Raw genomic sequence first — 24,770 nt, 5'->3', positions numbered from 1 at the left:
TATATATTGTTTGACTTCAACTAGAACGAGTAGAGACACAGATTATTATCTTAACTTTTTTTAGTATGTAAATTTTTAAAAATTTATTAGTAAAATGTATATTTGAAATTTGTACTTTTTGTAAAAGTAAATATAACAACATGTTTAAATACTTGAGTGTTGTGCAGGTGCCTTTTTATCTTCGATGAATGGTCCTACTCCTTTCTTTTTTTGGTTCTTTTATCGTCTGTTCAACAATCATTTCTGTCAAAATAATGGAACCCGACGTCAAAGGCTGTTGGATAAGGGCTATTGGTGTTCTTGACGTCTATAAATTTATGTTTGTTTGTATATTCTTTCTAAGTTTGCTCGTTCTCCGCTGTTTCTTGAATATCTCAAATGACAACGTTATTTTCATCAATAATTATTACAAATTTTCCTCCTTATTCATAAAGATCTGAGATTGTCCACTCCTATCTTTCTTGTTTAGCTTAGAACCTGAAAATTGGAATACTCCTTGTCATGAATTTAAAGATAAAAACCTACAACAATTTTATAGTGATTGATGTGTATTTTGGTACATGTGTTCCCATACGTTACATTCTTCATTCAGCCGGTAACTATGGGATTATTCAATTATACCAACATTTATCTATCACTATTTTATCCCATGGCGTGTACCATAAAAAATGACCCAAGAATCAACCTTAGGAACTTCAAACTTGGGCTATATGTATCCTTTCTAATATTTGTTAGTTGTAGAGGATTATTATGAATTATCCTTTTGAAAGTAGCTTTCTTGGATTCTTAGTTACTTACATAATATGTTTATTTGAAAAAATTGCACTTTTAGTCTCATACGATAAGGTATGTTGTATTTTTTATCTCATAGTTTACGACTTAGCATATTTAGTTCTGTATGATAAATATTATAATATTTTTTATCTCATACATAAAAATTGTGGCACATTTTGTGGAATTAAATATGCTACAATTGTTATCTTTGGGGATGAAATATGCTTAAATTCATAAACTACAAAACTGAAAATACAACATATGCTATGGTGTTGGATTAAAATTACAATTTCCCCCTTTGAAATTTGTCTACATAATCTTCTTATTTAACTTCATTGATATTGAGTCGTGGATCTGTTCGTCTGATGTGATCCATCTTCATCAGGACTCAAACACTAACTTCTGACACGGTCTGCTTCCTAATCTGGGCCGATTGGGCCACTGGTCAAGCTCATTCAGCGCTTGCAGGGAAACGAAGCCCACAACATCAAACTAGCGACACAGGTCGCAAAACAGTCGTACGTTCAAGAGAATTCTTGTCAATTTAATAATACCCATGTCCCACTCCTACTCAATCTCTTCTTCCCCCACACCCTCGCCGATATAAATACTCGCTGCCTACGCGAAAGTTGACACAACCCACTCTCTCCAATCTCTCGTTCTCTGTAAAGGCGCTTTCTTTCTGTTTGGAATCCACTGAAATTCTGTAATCATGTTGGTCTATCAAGATTTGCTCACAGGTAACTGGTCTTTTCTGGGTACTTGAATTTGTGGGTTCCACCTTTTCTTTTTGATTCTTACCGTGGATTTATTTATGTGATTTAAGTGTTTGGTTTATGTGGGTTGTGATTCTTGATTAAGTTAACTTTGAATCTGTGCTTGGTTTATAGATCTCTTGCTTCTGTTTACGTCGTTTCTTTGAATTATTGGAGTTTGTTTCTTGGCTGCTTTGTCTCTTAGTTTTTGCTAGAAAGATCATGTCATTTTTTGCTGATTAGTTCAAATATATCTTTCGTTTCACGATACTTATTTGCTCCTCAATTCATCAATACTGCTCTAACGATTCAGAAATTGTATATTTGGCCGGAGGTGTGTTCTGCAGATGATTTACAAGCTTGGAAGATCAATTTTCCATTGTGCATATGAGTTCTTCTGTGTTTTGGCTGAAGGTTTACTTTATGCATGTTGGGAGTGTTTGATAGGGTTGTGAAGATCAAATCTGCTATTTGCTGGTCCCTTATGTGGATTTCTTTGCTCGGAAAATTTGGTGGTTGCTAAAGTTGCTATTTATTATTGTAGGTGATGAACTTCTCTCTGACTCTTTTCCATATAAGGAAATTGAGAATGGAGCTCTTTGGGAAGTCGAGGGAAAGGTTAAGATCTTCCCCCTAACTAATTTCTTAATGCAAGCCAAACATGTTTGTCAATTTAGCAACCTTCTGTGATCTGCGTTCTTTATAAAGTTTGTATTGTAATTTTCTTGCGGATGACAGTGGGTGGTCAAGGGAGCTATTGATGTAGACATAGGTGCAAATCCTTCCGCCGAATGTGGTGAAGAGGATGAAGGAGTGGACGACCAATCTGTCAAAGTGGTCGATATTGTTGATACCTTCAGGCTCCAGGTTTGTTTCCCATAGTCTTGTACGTGGTACTTATGTTGATATAGTTTTGCCGTTTTTGGCTTAACAACAGCTTTTGCAGGAGCAACCGCCTTTCGACAAAAAACAGTTTGTGGCATACATCAAGAAGTACATCAAATTGTTGTGTGCCAAGCTGGAAGGTGCGGAGCAGGAGCAGTTTAAAAAGAGCATTGAGGGAGCAACAAAGTATTTGCTTGCCAAGATCAAAGACCTCCAGTTGTAAGAAACCGACTTCTAGTCCTTTCCATTAATTTCTCATCATGCTGTAAGGACCTTGCTTTACTGCAATGATAAATGTTCTTTCTTGTAGTTTTGTCGGAGAGAGCATGGCGGACGACAGCACCTTGGTGTTTGCGTACTACAAGGAAGGTGCCGTCGATCCAACATTCTTGTACCTTGCGCATGGTCTGAAGGAAATCAAGTGTTGAGTAGCAAGGGCGGCGTCCCGAGTAACTATAGATTTTTTTAGTTTTTGGTTTTTATATAATATTAGTACTTTTCTATGTTTGTTTCTGTTGCTCTTTTTTATTTTTTACTTTGACTTGTAAAAGTATAGCAATTTTGCTCTTTGTGTCTCCATAATTTACTTTTCATATGTAATTTCTTTGAATATGCTCGATTCCCTCCATGCTTTTGTACATAGGGTGCCAGACGCATTCTTCATCCTTCCAATTTCCTTTGCTTCTAGTTTGGATGTTTATATTTCTGGTATAATAATGCAAACGCGGGCCTATGTGATGTGCCCATCCTCAATGTCGATATGAGAAGTACCGAAATAGAAAGAGGGCTGCAACTGTTCTTCATGTTCATGTTCTTGTTTCAGTGATTTGCTCTTGTAATAGAACACTCTGTTATTCATCAAATCGAGATATATGAATAACAATAATAATCAAAAGAGTAGAAGCAGCCTGCCAACGATACCCGACCGCTGTGCCCCTCTACCAAGCAATTTTTCAGATTCCAAGATAATTATAATGTCTGAACATGAACATTTGTTCCTTAACTGCTCACTGAGGATCCTATCGCGCATTAGGTGCAAGGCCCAAGGAGAAATTACATCTAGTATTTTTAAAGTTTGCTTCTGTTTAATACATAAATTTTTTCGTTAGTGAAAATTTATTAAATTTGTTAATATTAATAAAAAATAAAAAAAAATTTATATGTACTTCAATTGATTTAACACTAATTTATAATGGGTCAAATAAGTTTTTTTATGATTAAATTATCCTCATATGTTTTCACGTGATAATATGTCTTAGAGGAGGTATATCTTCATCGTTGTAAAAGTAATTTAGTTCGAAAAGAATTATTTTTAATAAGCCAATCGAGGGTAACTATCAATATTCATTAAATTTTTCTTGTTAATATCAACAAATTTAGTGAACTTTGACTGACGGAGGGAACTTATTTATTAGATGAAATCAAACTTTAGAGGTGCTAGATGTAATTTTCAAAACCACAAAGGGTTTATGTATAATTACACTAAACTTCAGGGGAGGAGAGTGTAAAATCCCCAAAAGTTATCAACTACTACATTTGAACTATCAACATAATTTCAATTTAAATAAATTACCAATCAATTTATTTTTCTAGAACACATCGCGCACCCAATGTTCGAACACAAAACCTCTCATAAAAATATCTTGTGCCCGAACTATTGAATTATCCTCAAAAGTGAGACAAATAACCATACGTTTGAATGGACTCAACATATGATCTCAAACTAAATCATGAAACCTCAATCTTAAATTTTTCATGATGGCTTTGTAATAAAATTCTCAACATGATGTTTTTTCCTATAATATATATATATATGTACTATTTATTGAATATGAGGGATTAGAATACACACTCCAATAAAAAAAAAATAGAAGTCATAAAAAAGAAAATGTTGAGAGTAGAGAAGGTATTTTAATTAATTGGGTCGTGCTGGACATTATAAATAAAATAATTCTATATTTTTAATTATATGGTGAAATAGAAATGGAAGTGATGATTAGGTGAAGTTAGTGAGTGAGTCAATGTCAAATAGAGTTGTATGTATGTAATGTATGAATGTTAGAGTGGTGGGCATTGGCCAATCATTGATGCCGACTTCCATTCAAATTCTACTACTTGGATACTTTAAGCTAAAGCAATATTTCTAGTTCTAATACAATTACGTTTACTGCAACACACACATCATGTTCATGTATATGTCGCAATTCCCTTTCAAGAATTAAAATCCGCAATTTTTTCCTATATCTGTTTCTCTGTTTTTGTAGAGAAGATTGCAATTTCTAACAACATAATTCTTTTTTGAAAAATACAATCTTATCTCTAAGGCAAGCAAGATATTACTACAATATTCGGTATTCAGTACAACAATATTTTTAAACCAGTCGACAACAACAGGTGGAACAAAGAAACAACAAACACATACTACTATAAAAGTAGACTAACACCTATATGCGTAGAATTGAAACTCACGACTTCTGGGTTGTGAGAATGTATTAATCATAACGATAAAAATATCAAAATACTGCAAATTATCCTTATGGGATAAGAATTCGCAAGCGTTGTCCCTGGCCAAGCTCACCCCATGACTGTTGATCATCTTGTACTTTGAAGGTCAGAATCACGCCACGTGAAAGCCGTGTAAGTATGAACAGTTGACCTTATAAAAACTCGCGTAACTATTTTAGATTACAGTGCGTTATTATTATATTCATATATTTCTATTTGATCTCTCTCCAGCTAACTTAATCATTTGAGAGTTTTTGTTAGGAATCTTCCAACAAATCTGGACTATTCTTGAGGCAACCTCGATCTCCTAACCGGATCAAATTGTGTTTGGCTTCCATTTGGACAATCAATTTAAGTTGAAAACTACGGCATTGTCTTTACATGTATGTTGCTCTTTTCTGCTGATAAACTTTTAAATACTTATAACTCCCTTGTTTAGTTAGTCCCGATGTGGTTTTCCCATTAATTTTTAAGTGTTTTTTTTAATAACAATAATTGATCGTTAATTATAAATATTTGATATTCACAATTAACATATTAATAAACAAAATTTATTATTTAATTATAACGGTCCACTCAACAACAAAAAAAGAAATTCCATTACTCGCTGGATTATTTTTTTAATAGCAGCAAATTAAATTAACGTTGGTTTGTTTATGTTTATAACAATGGTAAAAGATAAATTGTTAGCCCCTTAAAATACCAAAAACCTTTATATTTTTGGTGTAATTTATTGAGTTGAATAATTAGGATTCGGACACTAAATTTACTTAATTATGTGGGAGGTCAAAAGTGGTATATAGATTAGTGCTAAATGGTAGTCCGTGAGGAAGTCTTGGTAGACCACTTCACATGCACATGTAGATGTTATATTTAGTGAAGAGAGTACAATAATTAATTAATAGCCAATCTCGAATTGAATATTTTATATAGAATTATTAGACGGATAGAGGTCCAAATCTTAGTAGATGACATGATTTTGGCTTAAAATGAATAAAAATCAGTTGGTATAAGTTAGAATCTAATTTAATTATTTCTTTTTTTTAAAAAAAAACAACATACATACATAAATTAATAGCATGCGTCTTGAAGGTTGAAATCATATATTATTATTATTTTTATTTTATTTTCATAGGAGAATAATTTGCTTATTTGTAACATCACAGGTGGATATATATAATATCATGGGAGCAAATTGAACTAAAATCTATGACATGGGGTGAAATGAACAGCTCGTAGAAGACAAAATTAGAGTGTAAAAAGGGATAATCATATTTACATCTCCCGATATGATGATCTGTTTCTATAAATCACATCCATATTTTGCTTGTTAAAAATTATGGGTGATGATGTTGATATTTTTTAAAGTGTATATGCAATTTATAAAAAGAAATTATAATAATTTATATAAAGGAGATTGAGGTTTGTGATGAGTAAAAATTGAAGAAAGGAAAGTGACAAGTGAAGAAATGGAAGAGATGAATGGATGAGGAAGAGAGAATCCAAGGTAAGAGTTTGTTGGCACAAGCCAAAGTGCGAGTAGTATTAATTAGCATTGGGCAACTTGGAAAGCCAAAATTGTCAGCTCCCAACTGCAACTTTTTGGAGGCTGTGCTGCTGCCATAACTTGGAGGATCATAAATTTCAGGGACCCAATATTAAATAATAATTGGCCATCCGGGCCATAAATGTAATTTCCATTTGCTGGGATGGTTGTTTAATTTTGAGGATGATTGGGTAGGGTTGTGCCCAAATCAGGTTTGGTTGGTTCCCCTTTCTTTGTTTGTTTTGATGTTCACCTGCATTGCCGTCTATGCAAAATCAATAAACTTGAATTTGGTTGGATTTTGTATTGGAATTATCTGATGTAATTTCTTGATGACAAGTTTGATATAAGGATTTGGAGTTATATATGATTTTTTTTTGGCCTTTTCTTTTCATAGTGTAAGTGTAAGAAAAAAGATTACATCATTTTGAATTAATTTTCTTTCGTATAAATGCAAATCGGAGAAAATCCCTCCATGACTAGCTACAAGAGGGGAATCTTATCCAAGCAGGACAACTAAATTTATACCGTACAGACGTAACTTCACCTAGTCATGCTTATTAGTAGAGAAGGAAAAAAGGCCTTGCGAGTTTGATATTTTTAGCCTATTCTCGAGAAATACGCCATAAACTAGATAAAAAAACGCAAGCTATGTCATAAACGAACATTGTTTGAAGGTTGAATTCTTGAAAATGTTTGTGCAAATACCTTTTATTAGCGAGTGGTAATAAATTATATTGATGAAAGTCATTTGATTGAAAATTACAGTATTTTATTACTTTTTTCTATTGAATGGCATAAATCAAAAGCAAAAACCCTTTTCAGAAAAAGGAAAAAGCCACACCAATATAGTTCTAAAATGTGAAATGGGAATGAGCTAAGAGTTTCATCATTTTCATGTTTGAAAATTTCAAGTTCTTGATTAGACTTCTTTAGATGTAAGAAAACTTAATAAAATTTTGCATTAATATATGCAAAAAGGGATTAAGAAAAAAAAATTCAAATTTCAAAGAAAAGTGAAAGTTTGGTTGGTGGTGTCAATAATGAAAAATGGCAATGTAGTGAATGATTGAATATTCCTATTCATTATATGATCATTGGATTCTAATGCTATCCAATATATACATTAATTCAGAAAAGCATACAGTAATCAAAATAAAAATAAATTTATCTAAAAGTTAAAAATAATAAATTTATTTACTCATCATGTATTATCACCTCAGCGATAAGAAAATGAGAATAATATTGATAATTATTGCGTGTATCATCTATATTAAATATTTTCATAAATATTTTACAAAATTCTCGACTGAAAAACGTTGATATGAGTTATTTAGAATTATATTATTTTCGGGTATAATGTTGAATATTTTAATTAAAATAATTGAGGAGCTAATCCTTAGAGATAATGTTAATATTTGATAAGTAAATGTGAATGTAAAGGGCAAAAAAGTAAATTCCTAAATTTTCAAATGAGCCGTTTAATCGTTATTTCAAAAAGTTAGACCACCCGTTATTGTGAGATAAACTTTCTTGTTGCAGAAATATATGTTATATATATAAAATGCAAAAAGAAAAATGATTAATATATATATAAAATTTCTGTGTGTCACCAAAAGTTAAAGCAAAAGAGAAAATACATACACACATTAATGTGTAGATATACATACATACATACATACACACACATGTAGATATACAACATATATATATATATATAATCATCATTTTCTGACGCTCCATTCCACTCTATCAAGCAATCTCAACAAAAATCTTCGGCAATTTTGCCAACCGAAAAAGTTTTTAGGGTTTCTTTTGGACTCTCAGATCTGTCCGCATTTCATGTTGGATTGATTTTGATTCAGGTAGCGGAGATATGGATTGATGTTTCTGTTTTTCTTTACATGATTTTATTTTATTTTTTTTTTTTGGTTTATGTAATTTGGATTGAATGCATTATGGTTTCGGCGATGATCTTATTAGGATTGCGTTTTGGGTTAAAGAATTTGGGAATTGGAGAATTGAAGGTTCAATTGATTGTGCGAAGAACGTTGATGTGTTGCTTTGGTTTCGATTTCTCTCGTATTTGTATGTTTATTTTTTAAAACTTGACCTCTTTTTGTTAATTGTTCATTTTTGCGGCAAGGTAATGTTGTTAATTTCTCGGTTTTTATTAGTAATGGGATAATCAATTGGTATTGATTCATTGTGTTTTTCGTTGTTGAAGTGTGGAAGAAGTAGATCTTGAAAATTGGCTCCGCAAAAGAGATCGATGCGCCACATGGGTGGCCAGATGCAGCAGAGCAGTGCGGCAGCGGCCACCGCACTCTACGAGAATGCAGGACCAGGGGTGTCCGGTGGAGATGCGGGGGATGCTGTTATGGCGCGGTGGCTCCAGTCTGCCGGATTGCAGCATCTGGCCTCTCCAATGGCATCTAATGCTGTTGATCATAGACTGCTCCCTAACCTCCTAATGCAGGTAAATACACTCCTCTATTTTTCTCTTTTGTCAATCTGGAAATGGTTATTTCATTTGCTTTTGGTGAATTATGTTTTACGCCATGAGTATGTTCTCTCATTTATTCGGGAATTGGGAATGTGGAGATTTGAATTTTCATCAGAAGCTGGAACTTCTGTTGTGCATTAGTACCGCTGTGTGCTTGTATTGCATTATAGGATGTTGGAAGAGAATGCAAAAGTTCATTATGCAGAAAGAGATTTTTTAGTATTATTTTTCATGTATCATTGCACTTCTTGACCGGAGTTTCGCTGGCATTTGTGCTCAGCAGAGCTCTGTTAACCATGCCAATATGACTTTTATATTGGTAAGGAGATACTCCTTGGATGCTCTGTTTCTTCTTTTTTGCATGGGGTGGGGAGATGAGTGAGAGATGGCCTATTTGCTTTCAGCATACATTTAACCAGTTGAATTCGTGATTGATTGGGAGAGTCTGATGATGCATGAAGGGCTATGCACCACAGTCTGCAGAAGAGAAACAGAGGCTTTTCAAATTAATGAGGAATCTCAACTTCAATGGTGAAACTGTTTCTGAGCCTTACACCCCAAGTGCACAAAGTTCAGGCGCATTTGCTCCATCAGAGGGATTTTATTCTCCTGAGTTTAGGGGGGACTTTGGAGCTGGACTTTTGGATCTACATTCTATGGATGACACAGAGCTCTTATCTGATGTAAGCCACACCTACTATTGACATTGAAAATTTTGTTCTTCATGATCAAACTAGGAACGCCCATTTGCCTCCAGGCTAATATGAAAATTTCATTTATCTTTTCTTTTAGCATGTTATCACAGAGCCATTTGAACCTTCACCTTTCATGCCTGCTGTGACCAAAGCCTTCGAAAGTGACTCTGATGGGACAGTTGGCAAGCAGCAGAGAGGGCCAACAGATGCAGAAGCTCCTGTTGGAGCTTCTAATAATGAAAAAGAAACCAGTACAAGGGAAAACAATGTGGCTAAGATTAAAGTTGTGGTATGCCAATTCAGTGTGTTGATCTGAATTACCCTCAAATTGGATGCTATTTGGTGTGATGCCTGTATTGTCTATTGAAATACCAAATTTAATGTGTATCTTTCTACTGAGTTCAGGTTCGCAAGAGGCCTCTGAACAAGAAGGAACTTTCTCGCAAAGAAGATGATATTGTGACTGTGTATGATGATGCCTATTTAACTGTCCACGAGCCCAAGTTAAAGGTCGGCAAGTTGCTAGCATCTTGAGACACTCTTATACTTTGTTCGTTATTTTTCCGAGGTTGATTAATTTTGATCTGTGTTTATAATTTTCCTTATTTTTCACATGGGAACTCACATTTGTGAATCTCATGAAGGTCGACCTGACTGCATATGTGGAGAAACATGAGTTCTGTTTTGATGCAGTTCTAGATGAACATGTGACTAATGATGAGGTATAGCTTCCTCAATTATAAGTTTATTCTGTGAATCATTATTGTTTAACATCCATTACTATATCATGATAATTTTCCATTCTTAAAAATTCAATAGTTTTTTCCTCAGTCATAGGTACATGTGTAAAATATGTTCTTAAATTTTCTGCTTTTTAGTTAGGTGGTTTATTCATTTTTTTTTATTTTCTTCTGGGGGATGCTCAAGGCGGGAGGCAGAGTTTCGGGAACTAAGTGGGGATGGACTGTTATCGTTTCTGTTTATATGTTCTCACTAAGATTCTTTTTACATGCCTTATCAGGTATACCGTAATACAGTGGAGCCAATTATACCCACCATTTTTCAACGTACCAAAGCAACATGTTTTGCATATGGCCAGACAGGTGTGCATCTCTTTCTTTTCTTGGTTGTACGTCTAGGGGTTATGACTCTTTTCCTATTCTGAATTATCAATTACATGCAAACAAAGGTAGAATCATCGATTTGGTGAATTTCCAACATTTTCAGCTGTATCCTAAGTCAGTTAGATTTTAGGAGCTCCTCTCATGAACTCTTTCTGCTGAAAAAAGAGGAAATGTGAACTTTGCAGTATTTTATTCTCATCGAGCTAAATTATGAACAACCTTGAAGACCTTCATGAAACCATTCTGGTGACTAAATAGTTCTCCAGCTTTTCTGTTGTCAAGAAACTGAACTGCTGCAAATTTCTTTCTTTCTGTCTTTGTTACATTTATCTATGACTATGATTTGGATCCTATAAATTGTGTTAGATAGCTGAATTACTTACCCTCCATTTTTGCTCAGGGAGTGGCAAGACATACACCATGCAGCCATTACCTCTGAGAGCAGCAGAAGACCTTGTTAGATTTCTGCATCAGCCAGTTTATCGTAATCAAAGATTCAAGTTGTGGCTTAGCTATTTTGAGATATATGGGGGAAAACTTTTCGATCTTCTCAGCGACAGGAAGTTAATATTCTAACTTGGTTTCAATTGTCCTGTATTGAACTTTATAAATGCCTTGAATTGTTGCTAAAATAATGTTGGGATGTTGCATTACTAAGATGCTGAATTTATGAAATACTCTTTTATATAGGTATGACCAAAATGATTGTTTATGATATTAACCTCACCATATCCTAAATTTCACCAGATATGCAGAAGCTATTACCAGTATTGGACTCTTATTCTTTTATCCTTTCAATTTTACTTCTATGCTAACGTTTGGATTCTTCTTATGTAGGAAGCTATGCATGAGGGAAGATGGTAGACAGCAAGTTTGCATTGTTGGACTGCAGGAGTTTGAAGTATCAGATGTGCATATTGTGAAAGAATATATTGAGAGGGGAAATGCAGCTAGAAGTACTGGTTCTACAGGTGCAAATGAAGAGTCTTCGAGATCACACGCAATTTTGCAACTGGCTGTCAAGAGGCACCCTGAGGTGAAAGAATCTAAGAGGAATAATAATATTAATGAGGGAAATGAATCCAGGAGCGGAAAGGTTGTTGGCAAAATTTCTTTCATTGACCTTGCTGGGAGTGAAAGAGGTGCTGACACTACAGATAATGATCGGCAAACACGGTATTGATTTATGCAGTCAGCCACAGGCAATGGCTTCTGTGTTTTGCGTATTACCCCTTGATTTTGGCTATGCAAAGTGAATGTTATCGAATTGCTCTTTCTGCTTTGTGGAAACTTTAATGGTTATACATTAATTTTCTTATTTGATAGGTATGTCCTATTTTAAAGATAGTGCATCGTGCCATTTGGTTATCAGACCTGTAGTTATTCACAAATATCAATTTGGATATCAGGCTAATCTTGCATTCCATCAGATGTTTGTGCAGCCATCCACGTTTTCCTTTTCCTTCCGATAGTTTTCCTTTTCAACCATAATTGTGAGTTGATTGATGGTGTTGTTTAGCACCCATGCATAAGCAAAGATTGTGAGCTCTGATGAAGTATCAAGTTTCTAGAGATAATGAACTACATATGTTTGATCCGGTGAAGCACAAACTCTTACGCCTTTATGTGATATCTGATCCAAAGAATTATCTTTTAGATGCTTGCTCTTTAAAGATACTGTGGCCAACTGTCAAGTTTGAGATGGGATTCTAATCCTAATTGTGGCTAATTCGTTATAAATGTCAAGTACTGGGCTGTTCTATACTACATTAGAAGTAGAACCAGCTGTTATGCAGGGATTTCAATACAAAGGTTATTTCATATTTTTTTGGCAGAATTGACTTGTCAATTTCGTACGGAGAACTATTTTGTGGCATCCTCACACTTTCCCACCCTTTTCAGAAAAACCCTTCTGAAGAGAGAATCCTATAATGCTTGATTGGACTGCTATTTTGTTGTGTTCTTTGGCCCATTGAGCATTCTTAGCAGCTTGAGATGCTATGTTTTATTGATATACAGGATTGAAGGAGCAGAAATCAACAAAAGTTTATTGGCACTCAAGGAGTGTATCCGTGCTCTTGATAATGACCAGATTCACATCCCATTCCGCGGAAGCAAACTTACTGAGGTGCTTCGTGACTCCTTTGTTGGCAACTCAAGGACTGTTATGATCTCTTGCATCTCTCCAAATGCTGGTTCGTGTGAGCATACCCTCAATACTTTGAGATATGCTGACAGGTAATTTTGTTTCTTTCTCATTGTGTTTTTTGTGCTTTTGACGTGCTTAGGCTAAAGAAATGGCTATTATTTGACAGGGTTAAAAGTCTATCCAAAAGTGGAAACCCAAAGAAGGATCAGGCTAGTTCATTGCCACCCAGTGCGAAGGAATCTTCATCGACTCCAACTTTACCTGTTACTGCTGAGAGAGAGGATGTCTATGAGCAAAATCAAGAATCTAAAGTTGTGGATACAAGCAGAAGGGTCATAGATAAGGAAACTTCATCTTTCAATTTTTCTACAGATGATGAGAAACAATCCTCCAACTTTTCTTCCAATTTTAACTTTAATGGCCGTGACGAAAGTGGTGTGGCTGCTGGTGGTTCGGAACGGGAACGACTTGATGTCAGAAATGCTTCTAAGGGTTCTACCAGTCAGAAGATGTTCTCAGCTGGGTACTCACAGAGTTCAAGTGATACAGAAAAGAAGGTGCAGAAAGTTTCTCCACCTCGGCAAAAGGTTTACAGGGATGAAAAGCTGGGGCATGGGCCAAGAAAAGACATTGAAAATCAGGATATCTCAACCACTAGTTATAAGCAGCAAAATATAAACAATTCTAGTGCAGCTAGTACTGGTGCTAAACGCTATGAACCTGAGCCACCTCCTGATGGGAGTATCAATGAGATACTTGAGGTTGGTTTTGAACCGTCTCTTTTGAATGATCAATATAGTTTTTTGCATCAGTAGTCTTTTAAATGCATTTTCACTATGTACTATATATTTTCTTGTGTAGGAAGAAGAGGCCCTTATAGCCGCTCATAGAAAAGAGATTGAAGATACTATGGAGATAGTTCGTGAAGTAAGTAATACTTGTCCTTCCTCTGTTTACTTCTTTATTTGATATTGACCTTCATTTGATTGGAGAATCAGTTTGAATTCTTGTTTTTTTTATTTTTTTTTGGGATTTTCATTTTTATATTAACGAAAATGACTTGAGAAGTTGGCTACAATGACTTGCAAAGTGAATAGCAAAAGCTGTGGTTAAAACAAGTAACTAACAAACTGAACAACTTTTACTAATGAAATTAAGTTTGGAGCTGTGGTGTCCAAAAGGTGAATTGTTTGCTTTGCATGCCAGGAAATGAAACTATTGGCAGAAGTGGATCAACCAGGCAGCCACATTGACAATTATGTGACACAATTGAGTTTTGTGCTCTCACGCAAAGCAGCTAGTCTGGTCAGCCTTCAAGCTCGCCTAGCAAGGTTCCAGCATCGGCTGAAAGAGCAGGAGATACTGAGTCGAAAGAGGGTACTTCGCTAAAGCAACACTTGAAGCCATTGAAAATAATATCTGTTCTTGTTTATTGTACCAATTATAGCTTACTTCTACTGTCAAGTATACATACGTCGCCTAGTGAAGTTTGTATTTGTGAAGCAGCCAAAACAAAAATATAAAAGATGAGAACCATTGAAGAAAACAATCTCAACCCGGGACTACCTGATACTTTAAGTGTTACGTCCTAAATCTAATGTGAACTATGGTGCTGCAACTTCACAAAGGGATGTTATTCTATACTTTGTGATGACGACTGTACATTTCTCATTTCTGTGCCCTTAACAACCAAGTGTTTGAATGTTTTTTATAATTAGAGGAGACTGTATATTTCCCGTTTCTGAGCTCAACAATTGAGTGGCTGAGCTGCTTGCCGTATCTCTTGGCTTAAATCATTCATGTATTCAACATGTATAATGAAAATGTTTCTGAAATGATATCTTTTCCTGGTCCAATGCGTGTTGCTTTGTAGGAATATCTGTTACTCAGACTTCTGGCTTTCAGCATGTAGCTCAATAGTTGCAAATTAAATTTCCAGTCACCTGAAAACAAACCGCCTACAGGTTGACTTCAATTGTTTATAAATTTCCTATTGCTGAAATGTACTGGAAATAAGTTTCTTTTAATCATTGTTTCTTCATAACAACCTTCGATGAATCATGAGTAGTTTCTCTCTATCACGAGCAATTCTAATGCATATGGGGTAAAATGTCAGGTCCAGTTTGACATGATTGCTATGGGAAGCAAATGCAACTCAAAGTTCAAGAGTGGTAACTAAGAACGTGGGATTTCTGTCCTATAGTATCAGAAAATGACTATAAACAAATCAATTACTTTTTTGAAAGATGAATTCACAATTCCTAAGGAAACAAAGGCACCCCGACAGTGAAACATTTCTAGTTTTACTATACACATCTTTCTAAAGTAAAAGACCTAAGTTAAAAAGAATAAATGCGTCAAACCATAATTTTCAGTCACTCGGGTACCCGATCACTGAGCATAGGTATTCATGTACAATTTGATAGGGATAACCTGCCTTATGATCTGAGTTTCACAAGCAAGCAATAGTGCCATATTTTGCAGAAGGCCAGCAACTGCAAAGGTAAGGTTGCATCAGTTCATTGTGATCATGACAATTGATCCATGTGCTCGACAGGATTCATGTTTTAGAGAATAACAAAAGCTGATTTAAATACTTCTCATCTACAGATGCATAATTCCTCTTTCTGCGTTCTGCAACTCAATCGTATAATATGGCAAATGAAGCAGCCAGTTCTCGATTCCTCAATCTGCCCTCAATTTCAAAATCTCCTTGGCTGTCCGCCGCCTAAAATATGGCATATTTTTCTGTAACAGTGAAACAGAAATTTCAGCATTAGTTGTAACAAAAACAAGGGAGCATCGTTTCCAGTAGAAAATTAAGCATGCAACACATAAATTTGTTCATGATACATGACATTTTTCTACCCTTAAAAAACAAAAGAGGATTACGCATGATTTGCATGGCAAACTAAGGAGAGCGCTCTACTCTTTCCTCATAAAAAAACACAACCTTAGAAGGTTGTTAACATATTTGGTAAACCAAGTTCAGTTCCATACCTATCAAAGTGATATATTACTCAATTTGCAAATAAAACTTTCTTTGCTCCCTGAAATCTTTACATACAGTGAACAAGCATATAATTGAACCAACAAAAAGATCATCCATTTACGTAAGAAATGCAGACAGCATCAATCATTCGCATGCTCTCTGGTGTTTTTGGTTGACTTTCATGCAATTGAAATTCACGAAGTTATTTGGTCTAAAAGAGCAGGGCGGATTCAGCATTTGAATTTTGTTGAGACAACAATCAGAATAGAAGGACAAATTTTATGCATGCCACTTGGAGATGGCAGCCAGGAACAAGAAAAATGAAAGAAGCTACGACTCCTAGCCAGATTTATGTACAAGCTACAGTGTAAGGTTTACCTGGCTAAAACATAGTCCAATGTCTCTGCTGTAGAAGTCAGCGTATTTGATCATGAACATGCCACAGTCAAACCTGTTTAAGGAGCAGTTTATCATATAACTACAAAAGAAACTCATTTTCGCATGATTCATTCAATGAAACATAACAAGATCGAGGATTGGAATGTCCACATTATGCATGCTTTTTACAACACCACCAACCACATATTTACAAATAAGCATACCATGGCAGAGATTACTGTTTCAAATAATATACAATAGCCGTAAATGGTGATAGAAAAACAGAACAAGAGAAATTTCTGTAATAAGGTGTAATTGTAATAATTGTATAAATTATTGAAAGAAGGGACTATAGGATAACAAGATACAATAAATAAAAGATGGACTGTAAGACAAGATTATCATGTGTAGGAAACAATTAGGAGTACCAACATTTTGCATTTCACTAACCAAGCATGGCAAAAGAGAAACAAAGAAGCATAAACAAATTTTGCAGTTGCAATGAGGGAGGGAGACTGAAGGAATAAGGAGAACATCAATTGAACATAAAATCTCTGTAACAGTGTTCCAGAAACACGGAACTTGGACTTGTCCTATAAAAGCATAGAATTGAGTGCTCCAAATGGGTCATCTAGGAATTAAAAAATCAGGAATCAATTATGACTATATTAAAGATAACAAGTAGTATGTTGCATCATTCCTGATTTTGTATTATACATCATCCAGTTCTAGCATTTTACATTTATTTAGCATTTGCTGATATCAATTGGAAGTGCAGAGCCATAAGGAATTTGGGTGACCTTACATTCACTTAGAAAGAAAATATAATCACAGACCACACCAACTCAAAAACATCCAAGCCATTCAATAAACTAGCAAACCACCCCAAGATGATGCTATGGCTCTGAGTAGTTCAATTACACATGAATCAGGTTGCATTGCTGAAGTTTATATTTCAAAATAATCTCAGATCTCAAGTTTCATGTTCCAAACCAATAAAATTTAGACATTCAGAAAGTTTCACACTTTACCCATTTGCCTGCTCTGGAAGGTCCGTCACAAATTCTTGTTCCCAGGAACTAACATTAATGTCTTTTCCACACTTGTCCTTCACCTCGTCAACAAAGTACCTGGTCTGCATTTTACAATACATATGTAAGTAATGCATAGCAAAACACTACAAAAACCCAGATCCCCAGTGTCAAAATTGAAATTAAAAAGGGGCTTGGACACTTAAGAGCAATAATTTTTTTAAGTGACCAGAAATTAAAGGAGAACAAAACACCTATTCATTTACACTTTCTCCCTATTCCCTGCCACTCCTCTCCTCCTCCTCCCTCCCCCCCCCCCCCCCCCACACTTTCAATCTGCAACATGTTAAAGCAGTTCAGAGCAGTGCTCCCACCCTAAGCATTATTACGAGATCCAAGTGGCAGAACCCCCCCAACCTCAAAGCATGACCAATGTGATCTAGCATGTACTCGTGAATGTTCATGATAAGTGAATAAATGGAAATTAACAAATATTATGCATCCTGCTAATGTATAAGAGAAATCTGCAACCAGCCTAACAAAAGAGCACGCATACCAGTACATTCAGGACTCGAGTATCACCTCCTTTGAGTGAATCAAGATACTGAAACTTTTCGTCCTTCTTGTTGATAATTGCTAAACACCAATGAACTTCTTTGTGGATAGGCACAAATATCTACGAAAATAAGCAAAAGGAATGAGGTAACTTAAGGAAAAGGCAGGGGAATTTGATAGAGACAATTAACCATGAAAAATAAAATGCTTGAAACTGTACTTTGTCACACTCTATAAGACTATAGCCAAGCTTTCTTTGTGTGGTCCATCTTCTAACTGATTGAAAATTGTAGCCACCCCTGCCACTAATCAGCTGGAGAAGAATAAATGACAAAACGACAACAGCTCAGAAACTTAGAAGTGCAAAATATGCTGTCTTGACAGAAACATGCAAAAGTCAGAAAATTGCCAGACTCTGAAAAACAATCAGTTCATCGACATAATTATGTAAAAACTAAGAGCTGTTACTAAGAATAAATCTATCATTGTGATGTAAACTAAAGAAACCTACAGTATCAAAGTTCACAAATAATCTAAATCCAAAAATGATACAGATAGGTTTTGCTTTGATTTCTCTTATAAAGGAAAATGACCATAATCAGCACTTTTCTTTCAGTGCAAGATTATGCAAGCACCCACCATCAGAACTTGAGTTTAAAACACCAAACAAAATGGCCATGTTCAATGATAACAATGTGAAAATTTCTATGTTTATCAGCTAACATGATTTCATAAAGGTAGGCAAAGTAGAAATGTTCAAAGTCCAAAACACTGCATTTTTGAATGAAAACTCAAGCAAATTTGTTTGTAGTGTGACTTTGAGAGATCCCTGTTTGACTAAAATGTTAAACACAGAGGTTATTTATTCAGAATAGAGGAATTATTAGCATAAGAAGCTACTGGTCAAATTTTGACCTCAAGGGGATTCAGCAGTTGCATGAAAATGGAAAAGAGGTAAGTGCATCTTGAATGTTAAGGTAGCAAGTAATTTTCCTATATCAAGTTGCAAGTCAACAATGTAAGCAAATGGGGACAGCCATATAAAGGTGGCATAAGCATAAAAGATTTCCATAACATATTTGTCAGACAACAAATTGAAAATAATGAATCGAAGAGAAATAACAAACCTTCTTATAAAAGAAGGTGCTAAAGAAATGGCATTTCAAGAATTTCTGGGGCTCCCTTTTTTCCCTTTCTTTCAATAATTCAAGGTACACATTAATGACCTGCAAAGAAGAAGGGTAATACACACAAGTTGTATCATAATCTTACAATGACACAGCTTCAGCATATCCGCTAAAATCTTCCAAATTCTCATTCCGCAAAAAAAGGACAAAGATTACCTCATCATTAAGCCATGCTCCAGGTCTCAAACACTGTAATATTTCCCCGGTAATATCAATATTTGAATTCTCATGAGTCACCAAAACTTTTCTCCTGTAAAGGTTGAGTAGAGACAAGATGCATCATGAACAAATAGATCACAGACAATCAGTTCAACTGAAGAGGAAATACACTACCTGTTCGAATTGGACAAGGCACGAGAAACTTCTCTCTCTTCCTCGTCAGTAAGAGGCACAAAACATTCCTCACTCACATTCTGCAGATGAATGACATCCCATCATCACCACAAAATAGCCACCTAAATAGATACATGACCAAAATAAATTGCAAGAATAAACGAAAAATACCTTCTTAATTTGATCTTCTTTCTTCTGAGACCGAAATAACTGAAGCCGTTGCAGAAACTTTATATATAATTCTATGCTAAACTTTATGACAGGCAGCTTCGAATATTTTCTGTCTATTTCATCATACAACCTCTTATATTTGGGCAGCCCTGGACCATCTGGTACCTGGTCCAACTGCATTAATCCCATCTTCTCCACATCTTCTACTTTTGCAGTTGCATTACTTACATCCGTAATCACAGAAGAATCCAGAGATCCCAGTCCTTTCTCCCCAAGCTTGATATTAAGTTCCAGCGAACTCTCCACACCCACACCGTGTTCCCCCTTCAACTTACTCTGTTCAAAATTGGCAATTTCCACCTCCTCAATGCTAGAATCATCATAGACATCATCTCGGTTCTCATCCCCACTATCAACCTCAATCACCTCTTGCTCCTTCTGTTTCCCAATAGACGTATACCTCAAACTTCTAATCGCTACATCTCTGGCTTCATTATACCGATGAAAGAAACCAAATCTTCCCATGTTATCAGATGGACTTTCCTTAGAACTAGCAGTACTTTCAGTGTTCTTAGCAGAAGAGAAAAGCCCAAATCTTGAATTCCTCACCGGGGCATGAACTTCTCTCAGAAACCCCGATTTCCCAGCCGGATACTGAGAAATTCTAGAAACAACAGAAATTGACGATGTGGGCCGATTATTTTCTGGGGTCTTTTCACTCATAGGAACTGAAAGCTTGGGCTTTTTCGAAATGTGACTATATGAATGGTCAATTGAGGGTGAAAATGAAACAAGGGATTTGTAGTAATCGTCCCCGCGTTTCCTATTGTTGGTTAAAGCTCCCATAACTGAAGAATGGCCAACTCAGGCGGACACCCTAGCTGAAGAATGCAGATGCATCCAAGAGCTGGATGGTTTCTCCAATTAGGGAAAAGGGACTTGCATACGATGATATTAATCGGAAGATTGTTGAAATTAAGACCCCTCTTGGGGTTTTGGCACGATTTCGATCGGTAAAAACAATTTTTTAGGGTTTTGGAAATTGAAAGCAATCAAAGAAGTTGAATTTGGAAATAGCCGCAGAGTGAAAATATAAAGCTGTTTGTTACGTCAAAGTGGTTTTTCTGATTCTGACAATTTGTTTCTGAGTTGGAGTTGGAATGGAACTACTTTTTTTTTTTTTTTTTCTTTTTTTTAGTATTCTTTTTCATAAATTCCCCCCTTTTCTTTTTCCTTTTTCAGTTTTAATTTTATAATAATGCATGAAGTAATTTCACATTACTTGTTATGATAAAAATTACAAATAATGAGCATTATATATAATTTTTTTTATATATTCTTCAATAATTTCTTATTGATTTAAATAAATTTATGAAAAAGTTCTCAATGTGCTTTTTTAATTCATTTGGGTCATAGTCCCAAAAAATGAAATGCAATTTGTTTCTCTTCACAAAATAATAAAATTCTACATTTTACACTCGAACAATTATACCTACACCCCTCATTGGTGGTGTATTTATACAAATTATACATATTTTTTTAAAAATTACAGGTACACCTATCGTAAAAAGTAAAACTATTTATATAGATCAACCCTATCTTTCAAAAAATTATATATACACCACCTAAAAATATCGATGTGTCATAAATTACTTATAAATTTTTGCTTCCAGGAATGATTTCTGCAATTATGCAAAAAAACATAAGTAATTGTATAAATAGACTATATTTCAGGAAGTGTAAATGTAATTATCCCTTCTATATTTGAGACTTTTGCTCCAACATTAACATATTCCCAAAGAAAACTTCATCCATTTTAGTTGACATTGAAATACTAAATCAAGAAACATGCCACAATAATGGTAGCAAAAATCAGTTAAAACTCAGTTTTTCACAGCCCAGATGATCTGTTGGCATACTCTTGAACCAGTGCTCCAAACAGTGATGGCCTCTCAAGAAGCCTGCCAGGACCATCAAATTCCTTGGCCCATCCTGTCAAAACATTATAATAAACTGTGTAAGAACAATGGTCCGAAAACGATGTAAAAGGCGTTGTGTAAGAAAAACAGACCGTTGTCTATGACCAAGACCCTGTCGCAGTCTATAACAGTTGGGATCCTGTGAGCAATAGTGATTATCGTGCAGGCGGAGAAGTCCTGACGTATGATCTTTTGAATCACAGCATCTGTTTGAGAATCAACCGAGGCTGTTGCTTCGTCCATGAATAAGATCTTGCTACGTTTCAGCATCACACGTCCCAAGCATAGGAGCTGTCTTTGCCCCACGCTCCAGTTGTCCCCAGAGTCGACCACTGTGATAGAAACAATGCTGGTGATTTTCAGCCTACGTAGCTGAGAAACTAGCAGGCGAAGTGAAAATGAGATCAGAAGTAAGTCTGTGAGGAACTGACCTGAAGAGTCAAGTTTTTCAGGTTTTGCTGACACAACTTCTTTCAGTTGGCACCGTTCAAGACTCTGGCCATCAAGAAAATGAATCATGGATGTTAAAGAAGTTTGATTAATATAGACATAGACGGGAGGGAAGGAAAGATGAGTTATAGTATCAGTTACCTTCCATATTTCGTCGTCTGAGTACAGCCCGAGTGGATCAATGTTGCTTCTAACTGTTCCCTCAAACAAGACCGGCTCCTGAGGGATGATTCCGAATCTGGACCTAAGATCATGAAGACCGAGCTTGCATATGTCAACCCCATCAACTATTATTGTGCCGGCATAAGGTTCCAGCAGCCTGAAGAACACTTGGATCAGAGTTGACTTCCCACTTCCAGTTCGCCCAACAACGCCAATTTTCTCACCACCGTTGATGGTTAGAGATATTCCTTTCAGTACCAACGGAGTGTTATGCCTATACCTGACCTGCTCAAAGTTAAATGCCATAGTTCGTTATTTCACTGGGGAAACCTATCAATCTGAAAACAAGCCTTTCTAGTATACCTGCAAGTTCTTTATCTCAATCTCGCCACGATTAGGCCAATCTGGAGAGGGTGCAGAATCGGCTTTCCTCCATGCAGCTTCTGATGGGATGTTTATGAATTGCTTTATTCTTTCCACAGAAACCATTCTGTTCTCAAGAACAGAGCCAAGGTAGATGGTCCAGTACAGTACAGAGTTAAGTGGCAGGCCGTACGAAAGAGACAGCCCAACGTATTCTGGTCCGGAAAGGGAAATGAATGAAGTTGAATCAGATGAATGTTAACTGCATATAGTATTTCTCTATAGAAATTCAATTTGCAAACCAAAATGATACAGGTTTTTCTGTCAAGGCCGAGAAGCTACCTGGTTTTACTATTGTACTAGGTAACAAGATCAAGAAAACGGTGGCAACACATAGGACAAAACTCCCTATCATTTCCAAGCGGAAACCCAACCACTCATTCGATGCACTGTTGTGAAAACTCATTCTCAGATTCGTGTCCACCCTGTCAATATTTCCATGAAAGAACTTATCCTGCTTTCTGAAGCAACGTATTGTCATAACACCAGATATGGTTTCAGAGAAATTGTGTATGATTGGAGCTTTAGTAATTTGGTCGAGTCTTGTTAATTCACGCGCTGATGCGATATAGTATCCCTGCATCACAATATGATCAGAAGAAAGGCCTAAATCTCTAAGTGAGACCTAAATTCAGTGAAAAATAAAAATTTTCACGTACCTGATACCAGATGTTGAGCCAGATCAGTGGAACTATGATGAATACTGTAGGCCAAGCATATTGACATGTAATAACCAGGATTCCAAGCAACGAAAAGTACATGACGATGGTTATACTCAAAAACAGTGGTATCAAGATATCAATGTTCACTTGATCAGAGGATGCCTGTAATTTCGAACAAACAACTCTCAAGAAATGCATCAATCTAAGTGAAAATTGAAGAACGACACATAATGAAACTCACACGACTTAGTATTCTGCCGGAAGGAGTTGTGTCAAAGAATGACATTGGAGCATGCAGAATGCTATTCAGTATTTGATTAAAGAAACTCTGAGCCGTTTTGAGACCCAAAAACGCAACAAGAACTGATCTGACCGCCATAAAAACACAAGAAACAACAGCTATAGCAGTGTAGATGCCAATAAACAAAGAGGCTACAAAGTTAAGTTCATCAGATGTCTGATAAGCCAGCCAATAATCAGAGGACATCTGGGATAACTGCCATAATATAGAGATAAGTATCACAACTGTTATTCCCCACCATCCATATACCTCAGTGCTGTACTTCTTATATACACTCAGACTGACACGGCCGGTTTCTCTCTCTTCATCTTCTATGAGCTTCGAACTACCCTTATCAGATTTGGATTCCCCTGGTTCACCATTAAGCTCACTCTGGCCCGACCCATTTTCGACTGATCTTGGGACTTGTTTGTGGGGTGATTCTGGCGCTTGTTTGACATTTACACTAGAAACAGCTGGATTAGTTTCAACTAGTTCCATGGAGGTCTCATGAGCCGCTACAAGTGCACTGAAATCCAGGTCAGAGTCACGAAGTTCATTGTACTTGCCAGATTGCACAATCTTCCCGTCTCGCATAACCTGGTCACCAAGTATCAGAAATGAGGGGTGTCAGAGTTTTAGATAAGTGAAGAGAGAAACAAAATACGAACATTTACGTGGTTTGTCGTATGACCTACGTCCACGAAACAAATGCCCAAAGGGCTAATGATTCTCTCTTAGTTTGATGATATATCATCCACCTATTTATATTGGTGAATTACATATGTGAATAACATAAAAATAAGGAAATATCTCCAAAATCAAATCATATCAAGAATGACTAAGATTTTGTTGTGATTGTCTTGTGATTTTACAGTATTTGGAGAATCAATTAATGATTCTCAACAAGGGGAAATAACTTTTCATGGCGGCTACTGCTCCATCAGTTAGAAAAACTCATAAGGTGATTCATGGAATTTTTGCATGAAAGTGAAAACAGAATTTTTGTTCAGACATATTAACCCAGTTTTCCACATCTTTAACACATGTACACTTCCAAGGCAGCATCGCAAGCCTTCTTCCCAGATACAAGGAATGATACTGCTGAATTGAGACTTGATTAACTAATATCTTGTAATATTTCATACTTACCAGTATAAGATCTGCATTGTGAAGGAAATCAACTTGATGGGTGACAAGTAGAATTGTTTTATCCTTCAAAGCTCAT

At 35.8% G+C, this 24,770-nt stretch overlaps 4 protein-coding genes across 7 annotated transcripts in view; 2 read left to right on the top strand and 2 right to left on the bottom strand.

Annotated features, from left to right (window-relative positions):
* On the top strand, positions 1,360–3,042 carry LOC105171528 (translationally-controlled tumor protein homolog). Its single transcript, XM_011092678.2, has 5 exons — positions 1,360–1,514; positions 2,074–2,147; positions 2,268–2,396; positions 2,476–2,633; positions 2,725–3,042. Exons 1-5 carry the CDS (start codon positions 1,487–1,489, stop codon positions 2,840–2,842), a joined length of 507 nt encoding a protein of 168 aa, XP_011090980.1. The 5' UTR covers positions 1,360–1,486; the 3' UTR covers positions 2,843–3,042.
* LOC105171527 (kinesin-like protein KIN-13A) lies at positions 8,178–14,795 on the top strand. 2 transcript variants are annotated; one of them, XM_020697161.1, is made up of 14 exons: positions 8,186–8,330; positions 8,449–8,553; positions 8,693–8,944; positions 9,433–9,654; positions 9,764–9,955; positions 10,072–10,176; positions 10,311–10,388; positions 10,688–10,769; positions 11,191–11,353; positions 11,628–11,966; positions 12,810–13,028; positions 13,106–13,700; positions 13,801–13,866; positions 14,146–14,795. In XM_020697161.1, exons 3-14 carry the CDS (start codon positions 8,738–8,740, stop codon positions 14,326–14,328), a joined length of 2,451 nt encoding a protein of 816 aa, XP_020552820.1. In that variant the 5' UTR covers positions 8,186–8,330; positions 8,449–8,553; positions 8,693–8,737; the 3' UTR covers positions 14,329–14,795. The 2 variants fall into 2 exon arrangements, with proteins under 2 accessions (XP_011090978.1, XP_020552820.1); XM_011092676.2 differs by lacking the exon at positions 8,449–8,553 and having other exon boundaries at positions 8,178–8,330.
* Positions 15,358–20,730, bottom strand: LOC105171526 (ubiquitin-like-specific protease ESD4). Of its 3 annotated transcripts, XR_848584.2 has the most exons (10): positions 19,587–20,728; positions 19,416–19,495; positions 19,239–19,332; positions 19,023–19,121; positions 18,116–18,208; positions 17,897–18,016; positions 17,341–17,444; positions 16,310–16,382; positions 15,537–15,687; positions 15,358–15,434 (listed from the first exon to the last, which is right to left on the bottom strand). XR_848584.2 is itself a non-coding variant. In XM_011092675.2 (9 exons), the coding sequence occupies exons 1-9, from the start codon at positions 20,430–20,432 to the stop codon at positions 15,625–15,627; spliced, it is 1,572 nt and encodes a 523-aa protein (XP_011090977.1). In that variant the 5' UTR covers positions 20,433–20,728; the 3' UTR covers positions 15,358–15,624. The 3 variants fall into 3 exon arrangements, 1 of the variants encoding a protein (XP_011090977.1); XM_011092675.2 differs by having other exon boundaries at positions 15,358–15,687; XR_002287879.1 differs by lacking the exons at positions 15,358–15,434; positions 15,537–15,687 and having other exon boundaries at positions 16,318–16,382; positions 17,923–18,016; positions 19,587–20,730.
* Positions 21,290–24,770, bottom strand: part of LOC105171525 (ABC transporter C family member 4) — a gene marked incomplete in the record, with an annotated part of 6,525 nt that continues 3,044 nt past the window's right edge. The window contains 9 exon segments of the mRNA XM_020697160.1: positions 21,290–21,578; positions 21,658–21,897; positions 21,997–22,060; positions 22,157–22,462; positions 22,541–22,755; positions 22,883–23,177; positions 23,260–23,424; positions 23,504–24,142; positions 24,695–24,765. Of these exon segments, the coding sequence (XP_020552819.1) occupies positions 21,478–21,578; positions 21,658–21,897; positions 21,997–22,060; positions 22,157–22,462; positions 22,541–22,755; positions 22,883–23,177; positions 23,260–23,424; positions 23,504–24,142; positions 24,695–24,765 (2,096 nt within the window).

This window comes from Sesamum indicum, linkage group LG10 (assembly GCF_000512975.1).
Source record: "Sesamum indicum cultivar Zhongzhi No. 13 linkage group LG10, S_indicum_v1.0, whole genome shotgun sequence".
Taxonomy (NCBI): domain Eukaryota; kingdom Viridiplantae; phylum Streptophyta; class Magnoliopsida; order Lamiales; family Pedaliaceae; genus Sesamum; species Sesamum indicum.
The sequence above is the reverse complement of the archived record's forward strand: the minus strand, read 5'-3'. Positions and strand labels throughout refer to the sequence as shown.

Bases quoted from the DNA above. Each gene is read 5' to 3' on its own strand.
- LOC105171527 (XM_011092676.2), top strand. From the start codon at position 8,738: ATGCGCCACATGGGTGGCCAGATGCAGCAGAGCAGTGCGGCAGCGGCC. The intron at 8,945-9,432 runs GTAAATACACTC...TGATGCATGAAG, and splicing joins TCCCTAACCTCCTAATGCAG to GGCTATGCACCACAGTCTGC. The intron at 13,029-13,105 runs GTAATTTTGTTT...ATTATTTGACAG, and splicing joins ACTTTGAGATATGCTGACAG to GGTTAAAAGTCTATCCAAAA.
- LOC105171528 (XM_011092678.2), top strand. From the start codon at position 1,487: ATGTTGGTCTATCAAGATTTGCTCACAG. The intron at 1,515-2,073 runs GTAACTGGTCTT...TTATTATTGTAG, and splicing joins CTATCAAGATTTGCTCACAG to GTGATGAACTTCTCTCTGAC. The intron at 2,397-2,475 runs GTTTGTTTCCCA...CAGCTTTTGCAG, and splicing joins TTGATACCTTCAGGCTCCAG to GAGCAACCGCCTTTCGACAA.
- LOC105171526 (XM_011092675.2), bottom strand. From the start codon at position 20,432: ATGGGAGCTTTAACCAACAATAGGAAACGCGGGGACGATTACTACAAA. The intron at 19,122-19,238 runs GTAATCTTTGTC...TCTTCTTTGCAG, and splicing joins GAGCATGGCTTAATGATGAG to GTCATTAATGTGTACCTTGA. The intron at 18,017-18,115 runs GTACAGTTTCAA...TTATTTTCGTAG, and splicing joins GTCTTATAGAGTGTGACAAA to ATATTTGTGCCTATCCACAA.